This window comes from Acomys russatus, chromosome 30, assembly GCF_903995435.1.
Source record: "Acomys russatus chromosome 30, mAcoRus1.1, whole genome shotgun sequence".
Lineage (NCBI taxonomy): Eukaryota > Metazoa > Chordata > Mammalia > Rodentia > Muridae > Acomys > Acomys russatus.
Window position 1 is genome coordinate 32,530,883 of NC_067166.1, and position 16,199 is coordinate 32,547,081.

The 16,199-nt window shown below is 41.5% G+C and overlaps 1 protein-coding gene across 14 annotated transcripts in view; it reads right to left on the minus strand.

Moving 5' to 3' along the window:
* Positions 1-16,199, minus strand: part of Mef2c (myocyte enhancer factor 2C) — a 160,248-nt gene that overhangs the window by 38,191 nt on the left and 105,858 nt on the right. For 7 of the 14 annotated variants that reach the window (XM_051172314.1, XM_051172312.1, XM_051172317.1 and 4 more), the window contains exon 4: positions 1,260-1,403. The exons of 3 other annotated variants lie outside the window; for them this stretch is intronic. In XM_051172314.1, the coding sequence (XP_051028271.1) occupies positions 1,260-1,403 (144 nt within the window). Of the gene's footprint in view, positions 1-1,062; positions 1,201-1,259; positions 1,404-16,199 lie in introns of all 14 variants that reach the window. 4 more of the 14 variants (XM_051172318.1, XM_051172316.1, XM_051172321.1 and 1 more) reach the window with 2 other exon arrangements.

The following is a 16,199-nucleotide window of genomic DNA, read 5'->3' on the forward strand; positions in this document are numbered from 1 at the left end:
TTGGAAGCAGCAAAGGTGGAAGGTGTGCTTACTGTGGCGAAGCATTTGTTGACTGTGGGGATAGGGTTTACAACTTTGGGCCTCAAACATCTACGTGCACAACCAACAAAGCTCATTTTCATTGCTGATCTGCTTTTAGTACTCAGCTTTGGGCTGTTTTGCTAACTTACCAGAAATGTTCTTTTCTGGAACGAAATTAATTATGTACTGAGAAGCTAGTGTACACATTAGGATTCAGGTACTAACACTATTCATAGCATGTGAGCCTTGGGTGCCATCCATTTATGCTACAGGACTAGCATTGCTTGTTTGATGACCAAATGTAACAAAAGTTGGGCATCTTTTCCCTATTCATCTGGACAAACAAAATAATACATGCACAGTTATTTTTCTTAACTGTCTGGCAAGGCATATGATTGGTTGTTAGAAAACTTCTGAATTGGTTAAGACAAAATTTAGCCAATGTTAAAGCGTGGGAGATGTTGGTGTAGGCAAAGCAGATAATATCCTGATAAGAGCCATAAAAATCACACAAACGTTGAAGTCTTACCGTTAGGTTTCATGCAGTCTGTTCCCCCGCAGCAAGTTAGCGTTAGCTCTTCAGTGCTGTAGTGGGATTTCATGTGTATGGGGGAGGGGCTAAGGCGTCACTCAGAAACCAGCCTTGACTTAGGTGATGCCTGTCAGTGTGCACGGTGGAACGACAGACAGTTCCACACATGTAGAAAGAGACTCCTGTGTCATCCTACTGTACCATGGTGACCTGTGTGAGAACTTCATGTTTGCAAAGGGTGTGTAAATTCAGGGCATGTCACATGGCTCTTTCTCTTACTCCTGTGAACTCTTCTACCTCAGCATGAACTTCGCCATGGCAACTCTTTGAGCTTGTGCAATTTCTGTATCCCATAGGGGTTGCTTTCTAAACGCACTACCCGTGGGATGAGATGGCCTCTTTATCTGTCTGACTTTGCAATGCTTCTTAAAGCAAGCCACCACCGAGAGGGTTAAGGTATGTTACTGCAGCAGTTATCAGCAGACCAGCCATCTACCTTTGGTACTTACAGGAATTTTATGACTCTTGATCATATTATCAAATTCTTCATTAATTTTTTTGTATTTTTCTTCAGTGCGTGGGGTGAGTGCATAAGAGGAGTCAGGACCAGGGCTTTCACAGCCTTTGTTTTCTTTCTTGTTCAGTGCCTGCCAGGTTCAGAGAAATATCAAGAGTAAAAACAATGAAGGGTGTCTCGGGTACTTACACACAGTCTTTGCCTGCTGATCATTAGATCAATATCTTCATTAATTTTCCTGTACTTGTCCTCAGACTCAGGGCTGTGACCTACTGAATCGTCCGCATCGGGATCTGGGCTGTCACAACCATTAAGGCCCTTCTTTCTCAATGTCTGAAATACATAATGTGGAAAGTTCAAACCTAGACAGAGGCTGTAAGAGACATTTAGGGATGTTACAGAAAGTCAAACTGTCCAGCATTTCAGATTCTTATATATGGTATGCTACATTTGGGAACAGCAATTCCGAGGAGAGACTGAGCTGTTTCGTCCACTGTTCATCACTACTTAAAAAAAAAAAAAAAAAGAAAGAAACATGGGACGATTTTGTTTGTAGCTGAATTCTGTCAATGAACAAAAAAGATGAAATCTCTTGATATGGAACTCAGATAGAAATATGCAATGAGGAGCAGTGATAACCCAACGCCAGGGACAAAGTGTGATGAAATACAATACTCTTTTCCCCACAGAGATATAACCAGTCAGAACGTTGCAAAATGATTTCAGAATCTATGATGAAAAAAAAAAAAAAAGGCAGAAACGTCGCAAACGTTATCTCCGAATTTAGTATAGCGGTTGGCACTATTGTCCTGTTCCACCCCTGGTACTCAACAGCAAAAGGGCGTAAGAGAAGCTGGCTTGGGGCTGGAGAGATGGCTCAGCGGTTAAGAGCATTGACTCCTCTTCCAGAGGTCCTGAGTTCAACTCCCAGCAACGAGAGAGAGAGAGAGAGAGAGAGAGAGAGAGAGAGAGAGAGAGAGAGAGAGAGAGAGAGAGAGAGAGAGAGAGAGAGAGAGAGAGAGAGGCGCCAGCTGATCCCCAGTCACTGACAAGGAAGAAGCTCATTCTGAAGAATAATTTTTGCTTGTTAGAGTTCTGTGTACATGTGAGACTCTGTATTGAAATTCCCATTATTGAGAAATCACTTTCCTCGATAAGAGCTAGAAAGCAACTCTGGGTGGCTCAGCTTAGGGCTTCATTATGCTGAGCTGTGAAGGGAAGACAGCACTGTATATAGGCAACCAAGTCAGTAGTTATCAAACAGCAAAAACTTCTCCTGCTTTCAGCAGAGTACGAATCAGCCTGGAGACTCTTCTGACACACGAAAGTGAAGTCAGTGGCTTATCGCCAGCCTCCTGTCTCCTGATGTAGGTCTGCTCCAGTTTCAGCTGTCACCAAGGGATAAATACTAATAAAACAGTGTAACAGTTTGGAAAAGTATGAGTCAGGAGTCCTGAATTTTATTCTTAAAAAAAAAAAAAAAAAAAAAAAAAAAAAAAGACCAACAACCCTGGTTTTCAACTAAACTGCATAGAACCCAATGGACAGAAATAATGTTGTGGTTTTGGAGATCATAAAACCGCTCATGTATATTACAATTTGACATGTTACTAATTAAGAGGCTTACACACTAGTTCTTATTTTTCTTGGTACTACCAGCTTTGGTGACAAAGAAATGCACAGCTATCTGTCTCTCACTACTGGGAAGTTCTGCAGAGCTGATCCCTGTAAAATAAAGAACTCAGATACAAATGAAGCAAAAGCTGAAATACGCAGCCAAGGGTCTGAAAGCTGAGATAACACTCCATCCTTAATTCACGCGTTTGGGGAAAATAAAATGATGTCATTTTCCAAGGAAATGTCCTGCTTAAAAATTCAAATCCACTGATTCTTATCAGTGTGCAGCAAATGTAATGCTACTTAACATTACTTTCGGAGGCACTGAAGGCTGGTACTTAAAATCAGATCGGGTGTTATCATTTCTCATACATCTAGGATATGGTGCAGCTGTGTAAATATTTATTAATGCTGTAGTGGTATATAATATAACAAACATATGGTTGCAGCTTATTATGTGGTAAGATGGTTGAATATTAAAATGGATATTTTGACATAAGATGATGAAATATACATTGGTTAGCTTGAGGAATTTCTAATTGGTGGGGCCACCTGACTCCCCTTTCATGGATCTGCGGCCAGGGATTTTGGTCTAGAACAAAGTAGCCATAGAGATTCCCCACAGTAACACTAGAAAGGATAACACAAAACTCCAGGGTGATGATTCTAGTTACTAACTTCTTATTTTCACCGTTTTTGTTAGTATTGTCTCAACCACACAAGCATTCTACTTGGAGTGTTAGCCTGTGCTTTTGCTTTGACCTCTACAGATTATTGAACTTTTAAGTATCATATGTAATATGATATGCACTGTTATGTATGATTATTATATGTAATGTAACATGCATTATAGTACATATATATGTAGATAGATAGCTATACATATATACCTATAGATATGTACAACATACAGATATGTACATCTATCTATCTATCATCTATCTATCTCACTTACAGGGCTGGACAAATGTCACACTGACAAATAAGCACGAAGATGTAGTTCTTCTATCTAAGAGAAACATAAAAAGTTGGGCTTGAGTGAGTGCCTATAATGCTTAGCCCTGGGGCAGAGGGTGGAGATAGGTAGATCCCTGGGGTTAATTGGCTAGCTAGTCTATCTGCACAAGTTGGCTTCAGCTTCAATGAGAGCTTCAATGCCTCAGAAATTAAAGGTGGGGAGCAAACTAGAAAGGATGTCTGACATCCTCCTGTGGACTCTACATGCTTGCTTTCTCTCTCTCTCTCTCTCTCTCTCTCTCTCTCTCTCTCTCTCTCTCTCTCACACACACACACACACACACACACACACACACACACACACACACACACACACATCACATATAGAACACACAGAGCACCTCACATACACAATTTGAAAAAAAGAATTCATGGGCGCTGGAGGTATGGCTCAGAGGTTAAGAGTGTTGGCTGCTTTTCCAAAGGTCCTGAGTTCAATTCCCAGCAACTACATGGTAACTCACAACCTTCCATGGTGAGATCTGGTGCCCTCTTCTGACATGCAGGTGTACATGCAGACAAAACATGAAACATAAATAACTTTAAAAAAAAAAAAAAAAAAAGAATTTGCTTACAAGAGGAAAGTAAGTAAGATCAAGGAAATATTTAGTAGTTTTCAAAAGTAACTTATTTATATTTTCATAAGGCATATTGAGATATTCTTATGAAAACCTTTAACTTAAAAACCTCACATGATGCTACTTTAGAGTCTTAATAGACAGTAGATTTTTTTCAATGTGTGTTATGCCCAACAAATCTTATGGTTAAAAAGTATCGTTGTTTTGATATGCAGATTTCTGACAACAGAACGTAAGGGTTAGGAGAGGCCTATCAACTGTCATTACAATCCATCTGGCGCATACATGTGTGGTAAGTATTCTCACAGAGCTTCTGGGTGGGTAGATACTGTAGCTTGTAAAATGCAAACACGGCTTATATTTCATTGAAATACCTCTATGAATGTTAACTCATTCCCTCTCATGAGCCTTTGAAAAAGAGTTTAAGAAACCTTGTGACAGCTCTCAAACCAGAACTCCCAAGCATGGTAGCTGAGCTTTGGCCACTGCATGGAGTCAAGGAGGAGTGGCTGACATCTCCCCAGCGAAGTCTTTTGATTTTAAGAAACAAGAAACACAGACTTTCCCTCTTGCACTAAAGCTCAACTGCAGCAGTCCACTCAACACTAGTATAAATCAAATTGAAATTTTAAGGAGTTAAGTTTGAGGCATATGTTAAAGATGAAAATACGAACACATATCAATATTTCGCAGACATCAATTCCTTTTGAGACAGGGATTTGTGTGGTCCAGGCTGACACTGAAGTTGGTATGCAGTTGAAATGACCTTGAATTTCTGATTCTTCCGCCTCCACCTCCTAGGCATTATTACTTTTGGTTTGTACCGTGCTGTGGGTCAAACCCAGGGCTCTGTCCTTGGGAGGCAAGCCCTCTATCGACAAAGCTACGCTCTAGTCTTTGACGTCATAATTGAGTCAAGACTGGAAGGGTCTGCTGGTCAACAAAACACTTAGTTCATAGGTAAAGAAACCAACAAAAATCACCAGGCACTTTGTACCTGAGGCATGACATGAATTATTGAACGCAAACAAAGCTCAGGTGATGTGAAAACATAACGAGCAGGAACAAACTGGCAGCTGATCTTCCCCTAACAAATTCTTCTTCTGCTGGAAGACATTATCTACTAATAAATATGACTGTTATGGAAGTAATGACTTAAGCTAAATTGTGTTATTTAAAAAAAAAAAAAAAAAAAGAGCTTTTGGAGACCTAGAAACATAAAATCTGAAAGTAAATTAATACCGAGTTCTAAATTCCCATAATCACATAACCAGAACACTGGAAAAATTGTTCAAAAATATTATCCTCAGCTGAGTGCTTCCATAACATATTTCTGCCAAGAACAAATGATTATGGTGGAATTATAAAGCTTGGAAAATGGAAGTGGTGGCACAAACTTGAATACCATAGTGTGAATGCAGGACTAGAGGAACAGTTTTATCTTTATTATATTAAAATCTACAGCTGTTTAATGATGACAAAGGAACCACTGTTAGCTCCAGCCAAGTCTGTCTATTCACAGTAATGAATAGTCAATATGAACTAAACGGCTTACTAAATGGATTCGAAGCATATTCCTTTAGGACTTTTCTAGCAAAATCAAACTCTCTGCCGTTGGCCTTGGAAGCATCTCTGATCTTTTTTATAAGTATCTTTGGTCAGGTAATGTATCAGAGATTCCTTAATAAAAATAGCAGTGGGGTGTATAGGGTGTATGTACAGTGTCCCTCAGATGAGGCTATTTAAAAGCAATCTTTTCCTGTGTGCCAGGAGAAGGTAAGCTACAGAAACCAGCGACATCTCTCACCACATATCAAAAGAGACTCAACCCCCGCCCCCGCCCCAAAGAACTCTGCAAATCTTCAGCGAGTCAGTAAACTGTAGCCAGCTTGCCACAGAAGAGTGACACTTTTGGGCTGGATCAATTGAGGCTTCTAGGGTATATTCACAAAGTAGTGACTGTCACTCCATGAGCAGAGAGCAGCCGCTCTTACAGGAAGAATTAGATTGGCAGAGGGTGACAGACTCCAAACAATAGATGGGAGAAGTCCAGGCAGGTAGCTCCCAGACACGTGGACATATGGACTTGCAATATTGCATTTGTTCACCGGGAAACCCTGAAATATGTATAAAACTGATGATGGTAGCTGACAGGTGCTTTAAACATTCTTAATGAAATAGATGTAAGGTAACAGACTCTATTTCACTACCAAAAAGAATATAAATGACAGAGAATGCCACCTGGAGCTTCATTTCTCGCCTTATGCATCATGTTATCAACTAGACGATCACTTCCCTATGCAACGATTTCAACGTATTTTTCCTTGTAGCTATGCATTTTTTCAACTCTTAGTTTTTTTTTTTCTTTAAATCTCTTCTTAGTACAAAAGAGCAACTAAATTGTTGTCCCCTTTCAGTTCTGTAAAAGTGTATTTCTCATCTTAAGGTGATTAAGTAAAATTCAACATTTTTCCAAAGAACTACTATTTCATATTAGAAGCGTCAACCCAGCCAATTTCTCTCTGTCTGTAGCTTCAGTCCTGAATAACGTATGTTTTCATTGTCTTCTTACCTTTATCCTCATGTAACTACACAGCTGAAATTTAAAACTCTTTTGTGAAAACCCCCAATTACTCTCATTAACCTTTGTTAAATCCAAATAATCACACTTTCTTGCATAACGGGGGCTCCCCGACCTTGGAGGGTTCATGTGTCAAGAACGCATGCAGGAATTGTTACTGTTAGTTGCATGAAGGTTGCGTTCGCACAAAAGCCAAGGAAGAAAATTCATCCACTTAGGAAAGGCAGCTGTCTAGAATCTTCTGCGCTTGCCTGTAGCAGCTGATGAGAAGCAGCATGTGTGGGACGAGCTCAGAGAGTGGCCTTTGGCATAGGAATCCGTGTCGATGTAGCAAATGAAATGAAAGCTATGTGCAGGGGCACAGCAGCTCAGGACACTTTACCACCTGACACTGGCCACCCTAAGATGCTCCTGTAAATCCAGAATATGTATATAAATTCTGAACAGAGGAATACTGTGTATTTCATTTTCTAATTTCTAAAAGAGCTCTTGGACAGGAGAAGACTAAGAGCCAAGGCATTTCTCTACAGGTTTTAATAATCAAAGCTGTAAGCATTGTCTGTACCAGTTTGCGTATGCCACAATTCTCTTTTGTTCTTCTTCCAGAAATAAAAAAAGACACCTTAATATACTGTGACTTCAGTAAATCAGCACTTTTGTCTTAATTAGACAAGGGGATCATATATATGAAAAAAAAATTAGCTTGCAACAGATTATCCATTTGTGGTGAAAATTTGAAAAAGGTGAAAATATAAAACTATTACATTGTGTACGTCTAGATTACTATTCATTCTGAGAGTGTCTTTCCTTCTACTGGTGAAGGACATGTGTGTGTGTGTGTGTGTGTGTGTGTCTGTACAGAAATGTGAATACAACCTGCTGCATCTGTATTTGTTGTTTGGGTCTGTATTGGCTTCTAGGCTGACTAGTTTTTATTGAATAACCAATAAGAGCAGTTCACTAAAGAAGAGGCTAATTCTCCCCACTCCCAGGAGTCATTAGTTGCCTAGAGTTCTTTGTCTAGGGGTGGGACCCCATGACATTTTCTTTTCCACATTTGCATGTTGTTGCTATTGCCATCATTCTGCTTTGTTTATACAGTCACTTCTAGGAGAGACTGTTTCACAGTAGACTTCCTCCTATTCTTGTTTTTACAATTGTTTTCAGCCCTCTCTTCTATGATGTACCCTGCACCGTACATCCAGGAGTTGTGATGTACATGTGTCCATAGGGGCTAGGCTGTCTCCTACCTCTTGATCTCTGCATTGTGCTCAGTAGTGGACAGACAAATAATACTGAGGCTGTGTGCTAATATCTCAAGAAAGCATATTATTTTATATTTACCACAAATTATTGACAGTATAAAATCATGTGTATGTGTGTATGTGTGCACGCACGTGCGCGCGCATGTGCGTGCGTGCACACATACACACACACACACGTTATGCCCTTCGGGCTGACAATGCTCTTTAAAAAAACCCCAGAACCATGTGTGAGAAACTTCACTTCCTATGGTTGGGCAAGGGTGTCCATTATGGACTATTGGTGTCATCTTTGGTTGTCCCAGAAGGGGGGGGAGGGTGCATAAGAATCAACAGAGCTCTTCCTCCAGCTTGGCTCTAGGAGTAAGTCCTGCAGTCTCTATTCTTCCTCTAAAGTGCAGCTGAATGCATCATGTCCTTGCTTTGAACTTCCCCCATCACACAGCCAAAGTAATTTTTTTTTTTTTTACCATCCACACACAGGCATTATTATACACATTTACTGTTGTAGTCTTAATCTCTCATTATTCATCATTTATGGGTTTGCCTCCTTGGGTGCATTAACAAAAGCTTTTTACACACACACACACACACACACACACACACACACAAATTCAGCACACAACAGTCTGATATACTTTAGTGATGAACTCAAAAATGCTATAGAGATGAAAGAAGACACATCTCCTCTTCGGTGTTAACATTTCCTGAGGTCTCCCAACTGAACCGAAGCTGGGAGGCTGTGAGGTGGAGACAGCAGTGGGATCCAGACCACTTAATGTACACTTGCTAACTGTTACTCTGTCTTGGATGTTGCCTCTGCTCCTCCAGACCTAAGGATTTTTTTATTCTTTCTGATTACAGTGTCCAAAGTGTTGCATGCTTTCTTGTTACTCTCGAGGGCTTCTTACAGCACAGGGCTGTTTACTTGTCATCCGGTATTACCAGGGTGTAGCATGGGACCTGAGACATGGCAAGAACTTAATAAATGTTTGGAGAATAAATGACAGACTGAAATGGATACGTAAGCAGAGCAGAAAAGATCATCCAAGTGTCAGGAGGAGGAAGGGCAGCCTCAGTGCAGCCTCAGTGCAGCCTCAGTGCAGCCTCAGTGCAGGGGTTTCGTTATAGTCTTACTATCTTATTTGCTACTTCATAATATTTTTAAAACTCAGCATGTTAGTCTTTTTAGTTAACCGTTACAAATTTCGAAGTGCATAGGTTTCAAATCAGAAAACAATATAGGGCTGCTTATAATTTATAATTAGAAGTTCCTTATAATCCAGGAGGCTTACCTCATTGCTGAAGAATTAGTGGATTGATTTCAGTTTAAACCCCAGGATAGGTGACCATGCCACAAATGGTTAGCGAAGGCAGAAGGAAAGAGGGTGAAATCATCGTAGGAGAGGAGGAAAGGCAGAGGTGTTTTAAGCCGAATGTAAGTTATAGAAAAAGTAAAAGCAAAACTGTAGGGAAGAGCAAGTGGAAATGGCTGTGGATATATGAAGGTACATGTGATCATTAGCCATGGTGCCTCACTCTTGGGCACAGCTCATATGCGTTTCTGCAGATGTGTTGGAAGCTGCTCTGTAGCCACCTGTGCTTCTAGGCTCTGCGCTTAGCCTTATTTTGGAAGCACCTTAACCTGGGGGAGTGATTACAGACCCAATCAGATGGTCCAGACTTCCTTAGGACTGGGCAGTGACTTAGAGTCCTCAAGGGTCCTTCCAGCACAACTCTTCTGGAACCCAAACACCATGTGGCAGCTATAGAACAGCACTGAATAGGGACGCCTGACACACTACAGCCACGAAGCACTCACTGACGACACCCTGAAGCCAGCATCCATCTGAAGCTAAATATTAAACAGGAAACATGCTATGTGCCTATAAAGTGCATAAAGTAAGCCAAAATAAGATGGATCTGAAGAATATCTGATGTTGATGATATAGAAGAAGACAAGGAAGAGGAGGAAGAGGAGGAGGAGGAGGAGGAGGAGGAGGAGGAGGAGGAGGAGGAGAAGAAGAAGAAGCAAGCCAGAATGAAGTCAACGATCATGAAAGCGAGAAAAGGAATAAATTAACAAGGATCAGGAAGCAGGTTTTGTGAGAATATGAAACGTGAATGTAACTCCACGTATGAATCTTTTTAGACTGTGGCACTTCCGCTGCAAATCTGTTATAGGGGAAAGGCTGAATCCAAAGGCACCAGAGCTTTAAAAATAATTCTCCAGGGAATCTTCTCTTAAAAACCATTCATATTTCATAGTAACAAAGTCGGTGACTGTGCTATCCTCTGTAGCTTCACTAAGGCTACTTTCAGGAACCTTAAGGTTACTAAGGCTACTGCTACTCCTGTTTTCTTGTAGTCTCTCATTGTGATTCTTTCATTCATGAGTAGGGTCACTGCATGACTTCATTTGAAACGAGAGTGGCCTGTATCCTACACTCTCTTTCCTGTCAGTGCAGCTTTATCGTCAGTCACTCTGTGTCCCAATTTCTACAGGCCTTAGGAGGATCTCTGTTTGTTTCTCTTCCCATTTTGCTCCTTGATTCCATCTCACACCTTATTCCAGTGCCCTCTCAGAAAATGTTACACTTAGCTCTCTAAGCCAGAAGCCTAGAAACCATCCTCAGAAACCATCTTCAGCTTCCTCGCCTCCTCTCAACTGTCGTCCAACTTGCTCTTCCATCTCCTAGCCTCGATGCATTTGGTTTAGGACCCTACTTTCCACACCACACCTCCTTTATGCATCTAGCAAGAACTAATGAAAAATGAAAACCTAATTCTGTCATTGTTGTCTTCATAAACGACCGTGGGTACCAAAAGCCACGTCACAAAGACACACGCTTGGAGAGCGAACTCTCCACCTGCTTCTCAGGCCACTGTGCCTCCCTTCTCCTCCAGAACACTGTGTTTTGGCCACTAGAGAATCTCCCGCTAATTCCCCAGGACTGCAGGAAGTTTCCAAGTCCTGCTGATCTATGCCATTCATTCCTATCTGGGATGGACTTGCTTACTTGCAGACCTTAGTCAAGTTAGAAGAGCTATTCCCTCATGTTTGTATCTTCTTTTTTTTTTTTTTCGCTCCTGAGATTTGTGTGGCTACTGCTACCTGAAGTTCTTTTTGCCCCTGATGGACTTTGAAAAGTCTCCATTGGTTGGATTTCTGGTCTACCGCTAACTTATCAGAAAGGCACAGATTTTTCTTCTAGGAAGCAACCGAAATAAAGATGTGAGGCTAGCAATGGTTTCACTTGTATCTTAGAAAGTTTGTTAATGCCTCACAAGAAAACATACAATGCTTTATTTCTAAGGCAATCAGAGACTCCCAAGATGTAGAGGCTACATTATTTCCTTGCCAAAAATGCTTCTTACACCAGGCCTACGAAGCCTTGAGAGTATTAAGAATTCTAATGGGCTTGGCCCTGGCCCATTTTCCCTGGCCCAATGGGAAACCCCTCTCTTTGCCCTTCATCTATAATACAGCACATGCTAAGCATGAGCCACAGACGTCAGTCTGTGATGGAAATGAATTATCCTCAAGTTCGTTTTCATTCGCTGAGTTCTTAACTGGCAGACACAGGCCAGTTCTAGATCCTGAGGCCAGCTTCACCCTTTCCTCCTGTCGCTTGAACATTTATCACCTCATTAACCAGCCTATTTACACCAAGCAGTCACAAGCCATTTTCTATTGGAATGCTGTCTTCTTTTTGCCTATTCTGCCGTAATTTGGTGGCAAAGGTGGGAAAGGGCCTCTTATAGGCCACCTTTCCAGCGAGTATAGCCTGAAGACTCTCCGGACCCTAATTGTGAGCTGGGAATGTGGCATCTCAGAGACTTGCAGTAACAACTGTAAGGACGAACTAGCAATGGGACCACCACCACCTCCTTTGCTGACAGGTTAGAACGTAACTCCTGTCTGAGGAATATATAGTGTCCCTGGGATGGTGTAGGGATGAAGAGTCTGTCAGGCAGCCTCTGTGCATACCTGAGGAAGGAAATCTGCACGCATGAGAAGAAGCCTCGGTGACAGAGGCAAGTCTCTACCCCCGCAACCTGACTGTGTCCAGCACGTGGCTGCTATTCAACTGATACTAATAAAAGAATAATGGGACCTAAGGCTTTGGTAACCATGGTTCTTATTTAAGGTGGAATTACAATGGGACCTGAAAACACATAGAGAGCACCTATTAGGTTTGAATGCAGAGTATCTATTGCTTTTACCTTCAGCAATGGCCATCTCAGAACTCTGGGATCCCCTACTCTCATACAAAATTTAAGATATAAAAAGAAAGAACGGAGTAGCCTGGAGTTAATGGAGCAGGGCAAGGGATGTAGCTCAGTGGTGGGGTATTTGACTGGTTTTATAGGTACCGTGGAAAAAATAGTTAATATATGCCTTTTACATTTCTCTAGAACTGTGCAATTGACCTATATTCCATATCTGTATGCTATCTCTATTATTGCTCCTCCCTCCCTCCCCCCCTCTCTCTGTAAGATGAATGCAGACAGGAAGTCTTGGGGGGCTTTCTGTTCTTGGGCATCAGCAGGCCATCTGATTAGCACAATGGTGCAATAAATCAGATAACTTCTGGACAGGCATTCTAGAGCAGAAAAGTGCAAATGGCAGCCTGATGACATACAGAAAGGAGCCTTAGACAGGCTAAGAAGCTGCCAGGGGCCAGAAACCCTGATACCCTCCCCAACATACTGAACTGTCCTTTCAGAGGAAGTAATGCACCATGTTAAAGGTCAGCAGCCTTGGTCTCTAGCTTTATCTTCATCACCATCACTACCACTACCGCCAACACTACTTCCACCACCTCCACCACCACCACTACCACCACCACCTCCACCACCACCACTACCACCACCACCTCCACCACCACCTCTACCACCAACACTACCACTACCACCTCCACCACCACCACTACCACCACCACTACCACCACCACCTCCACCACCAACACTACCACCAACACCACCACCTCCACCACCAACACCACCACCTCCACCACCACCTCTACCACCTCCACTAATTCTACCACCTCCACCTCCACCACCTCCATCACTACCACCTCTACTACCACATCTACCACCACCATCACCTTCACCACCATCACCTCCACCACCATCACCTCCACCACCATCACCTCCACCATCATCACCTCCACCACTGTCACTCCCATCACCACTTCTACCTCCACCACCACAACCACCACCACCACCATCATCATTTCCAATATACAAATCTCTCCCTAGACTTTGTTAAGGCAACAGTGGTTTTCATCTTATTGGCTGCTACACTGTCTTACTTTTTTGTTTAGCAGTGTCCAACTGCTGGAAAGACTGGCTAGCTGGGTAGACGGATGGAACATGCTGGCCTTCAGCAGGCCTGTCTATCATCAGGAAACCAGAGAGGCCAGCTAGAACTCAGATCTGAGGAAAGGGCTATACACCGTTTCAGGCTCAGAGGGGTTGGCTTGGAAACAGGGACTTAAGATCATAGAGTGTTGCCAGTGGGGGAATGAACAGAACTCCATTCCACTGATCCATACTTATATTAGGCAGTAGGGAATTCCTATAGACAGGGCCTCTGAAAAGCAAGTCAGAAAGATAGAATGCCCCCTTTTTCTTTCCTGCCATAAGTTTATACTGGCTTCTACTTCTCTTCCCAAGCGCAATGTAAGGCGCAGCATCTGGACTCACAGGAGCATCACCGAGGCAGGGCTGTGCATGCAGCTTTATCTCATTAGCACAAACCTATTGTGTGGACCAAGATAATGTGACAGATTTTATTTCTGGTAGTCTGGTGTAGGTGTCTAGTGGAAAGAAGTGCTATAAGGTTCTACTGTTTAATGATCAAGGGGCATCAAGTAAATAAAAGGTGCTTAAAAATAAATATGCCAGAAATCCCCCAGAGTGATGCTTAGCCTCAGCCCTCCCTCTTGGACTTGCAAAGCGCATCAGCACTATCCTGTTGTATTCTTACAGCTTTCCCTGCCGTCCTATCTTGACTCCTCCCACTGTGCTGCCTCCAAGTTCCCACCTCCAGCTACACTCCATGCCCAGCATCCAGAGGACACATCTGCTGTGCCTCGTACCTGGGAAAGAGCTGATCCCTTAGAACCTCATGAACGAATGCAGATCTTGGGTTCATTAATCAAAGGGTCACTATTTGTTTTCTTAACAACATAATTATTTCCATCTGGCACTAGCTAAATAGCTGAACAGTGCTTCTAGGACCAACATCAAAAGTGCCAGTAGCATTTCTGAATTAGGACTCTCTCTCAACTTTCCACTGGGACGTGCCCTGAGGTTGGCTGAATCATTTGTTATTTGGAGGCTCCTGTCTCTTAGATTCATAGTCTAGTTCCTGTTATTTTTACAGTATTAATGTGGAGAGGCAAGTTTTCTTAGCACAGGCAATAACAAATTGGGTATAAGGATTAGAATAAATAAGATGCAGTAATAGAGCAAAAGAGTCTGAAAACATCTAATGCATTCATTCTAGAAACTTGGATCTTCTCATGTAGATTAAATGCTTATAAATGGAACACATTTCATAAAAAGTGTTTGGAAATCCTGCTAATATTATTAATACATTCTGAGAGAGACTAACATAGACTAAATTACTGTTACTAATTTATGAAACACATTTTTATGAAAAATAAATTATCTAACTTTATATTTTCAAATTAAATTAATCAACAACCAAAAATAAAATTAAATAATCAATTTACTTTTCAGATACAAAGACTGGTATTCTTATATATGACATATATATATTTCAAAGCTTTTGAAAAGTCACAGTTCATAAAATTACACTTCCATGGCTTCATATTTTATACAAACAGTAAGGTTACATTCAATTACCCTCATCCTAAAAAGATGCTACACAACTTAGAAAGAACACTGGAAAACTTATAGGGGACAAGTGTAGAGAGACAATGTTGAAGAAAAGGAAAACCAACAATAGAGATTATGCAGACACGGCGGTAGATATTGTTAGATGGACAGATATCGGGGTGGAGAAAAGTCAAGAATGAATGACATTGTTGGGGGTTCTTTGAAAGACAGGTAATGACAGTATGATAGGGTGAACCACAAAGTGCTGGTCACTATGTCAGCCGGCTTCCTGTCCTGTTAGCTTTGCACTTTATGATCCAACATGAAGCTTTATCGCAAGCCCTCCTGACCTTCTGGCAGTAAACCCATCTGCTGTCTAATGCACACCAATCAAGTGGAGGCTGTCATCCTCACAGACTACTCTGTCCTCTGACCCCAGACGGCCTTTTCTGAGGAGTTTTCCAAATTAGCGTTCTCATCCACATAGGATTTAGTTGTTTGTTTTAGTCACAATGGCCTCATTTGTCCACAGAAAAGTTCTGAAACCTGATTTTAACCTTGAAATCCCAATTTTCATAACATGAAATTTTAGTGATTTTTATTAGTTTATTGGTGAATCTAGAAATTTTCATTTGCGCACTCATTTCTTCCACATGCTTTAACAGGTACCGTGAAAACATTTCTCCTTCTATGACATAAAGAAGAAATTAAATCAGTCTTCCTTTGCTATCAAAATCTTAGTTTCTTAATATTTTAATTAAACTTATTCTTCAGTAATAAAACTTATCATTGGTGGAGCCACACCCAGGCATGTTTTTTAACCGACACAACCACACATCTTCTATGACTGCCACGTCACTGATGTCAGTATGTAGGCACAGAGTGGTTTAAACTCCATCAAACTCCGAGATAGTTAACGTAGAACCACACTTATGAATTGTGTGCGTGAGCTGCAATGCTCACTTGCAAGGATTTAGGAGTTATTTGTTTTAGGACTCTAATTTCTGCAAGCTTATCCCATAATAAGATTGCCTTGGGGCTGGGAACGTAGCTCAGAGGTTGCATCAATCCCTAATGTGTACATTAATCTGGGTTGAAACCTTCAACCAAACACACACACACACACACACACACACACACACACACACACACACGGTGGAAATTATATATATGTAACTTTTGATCAATTTGCCTGATAATTTTTTTCACAAAGGGAAATGTC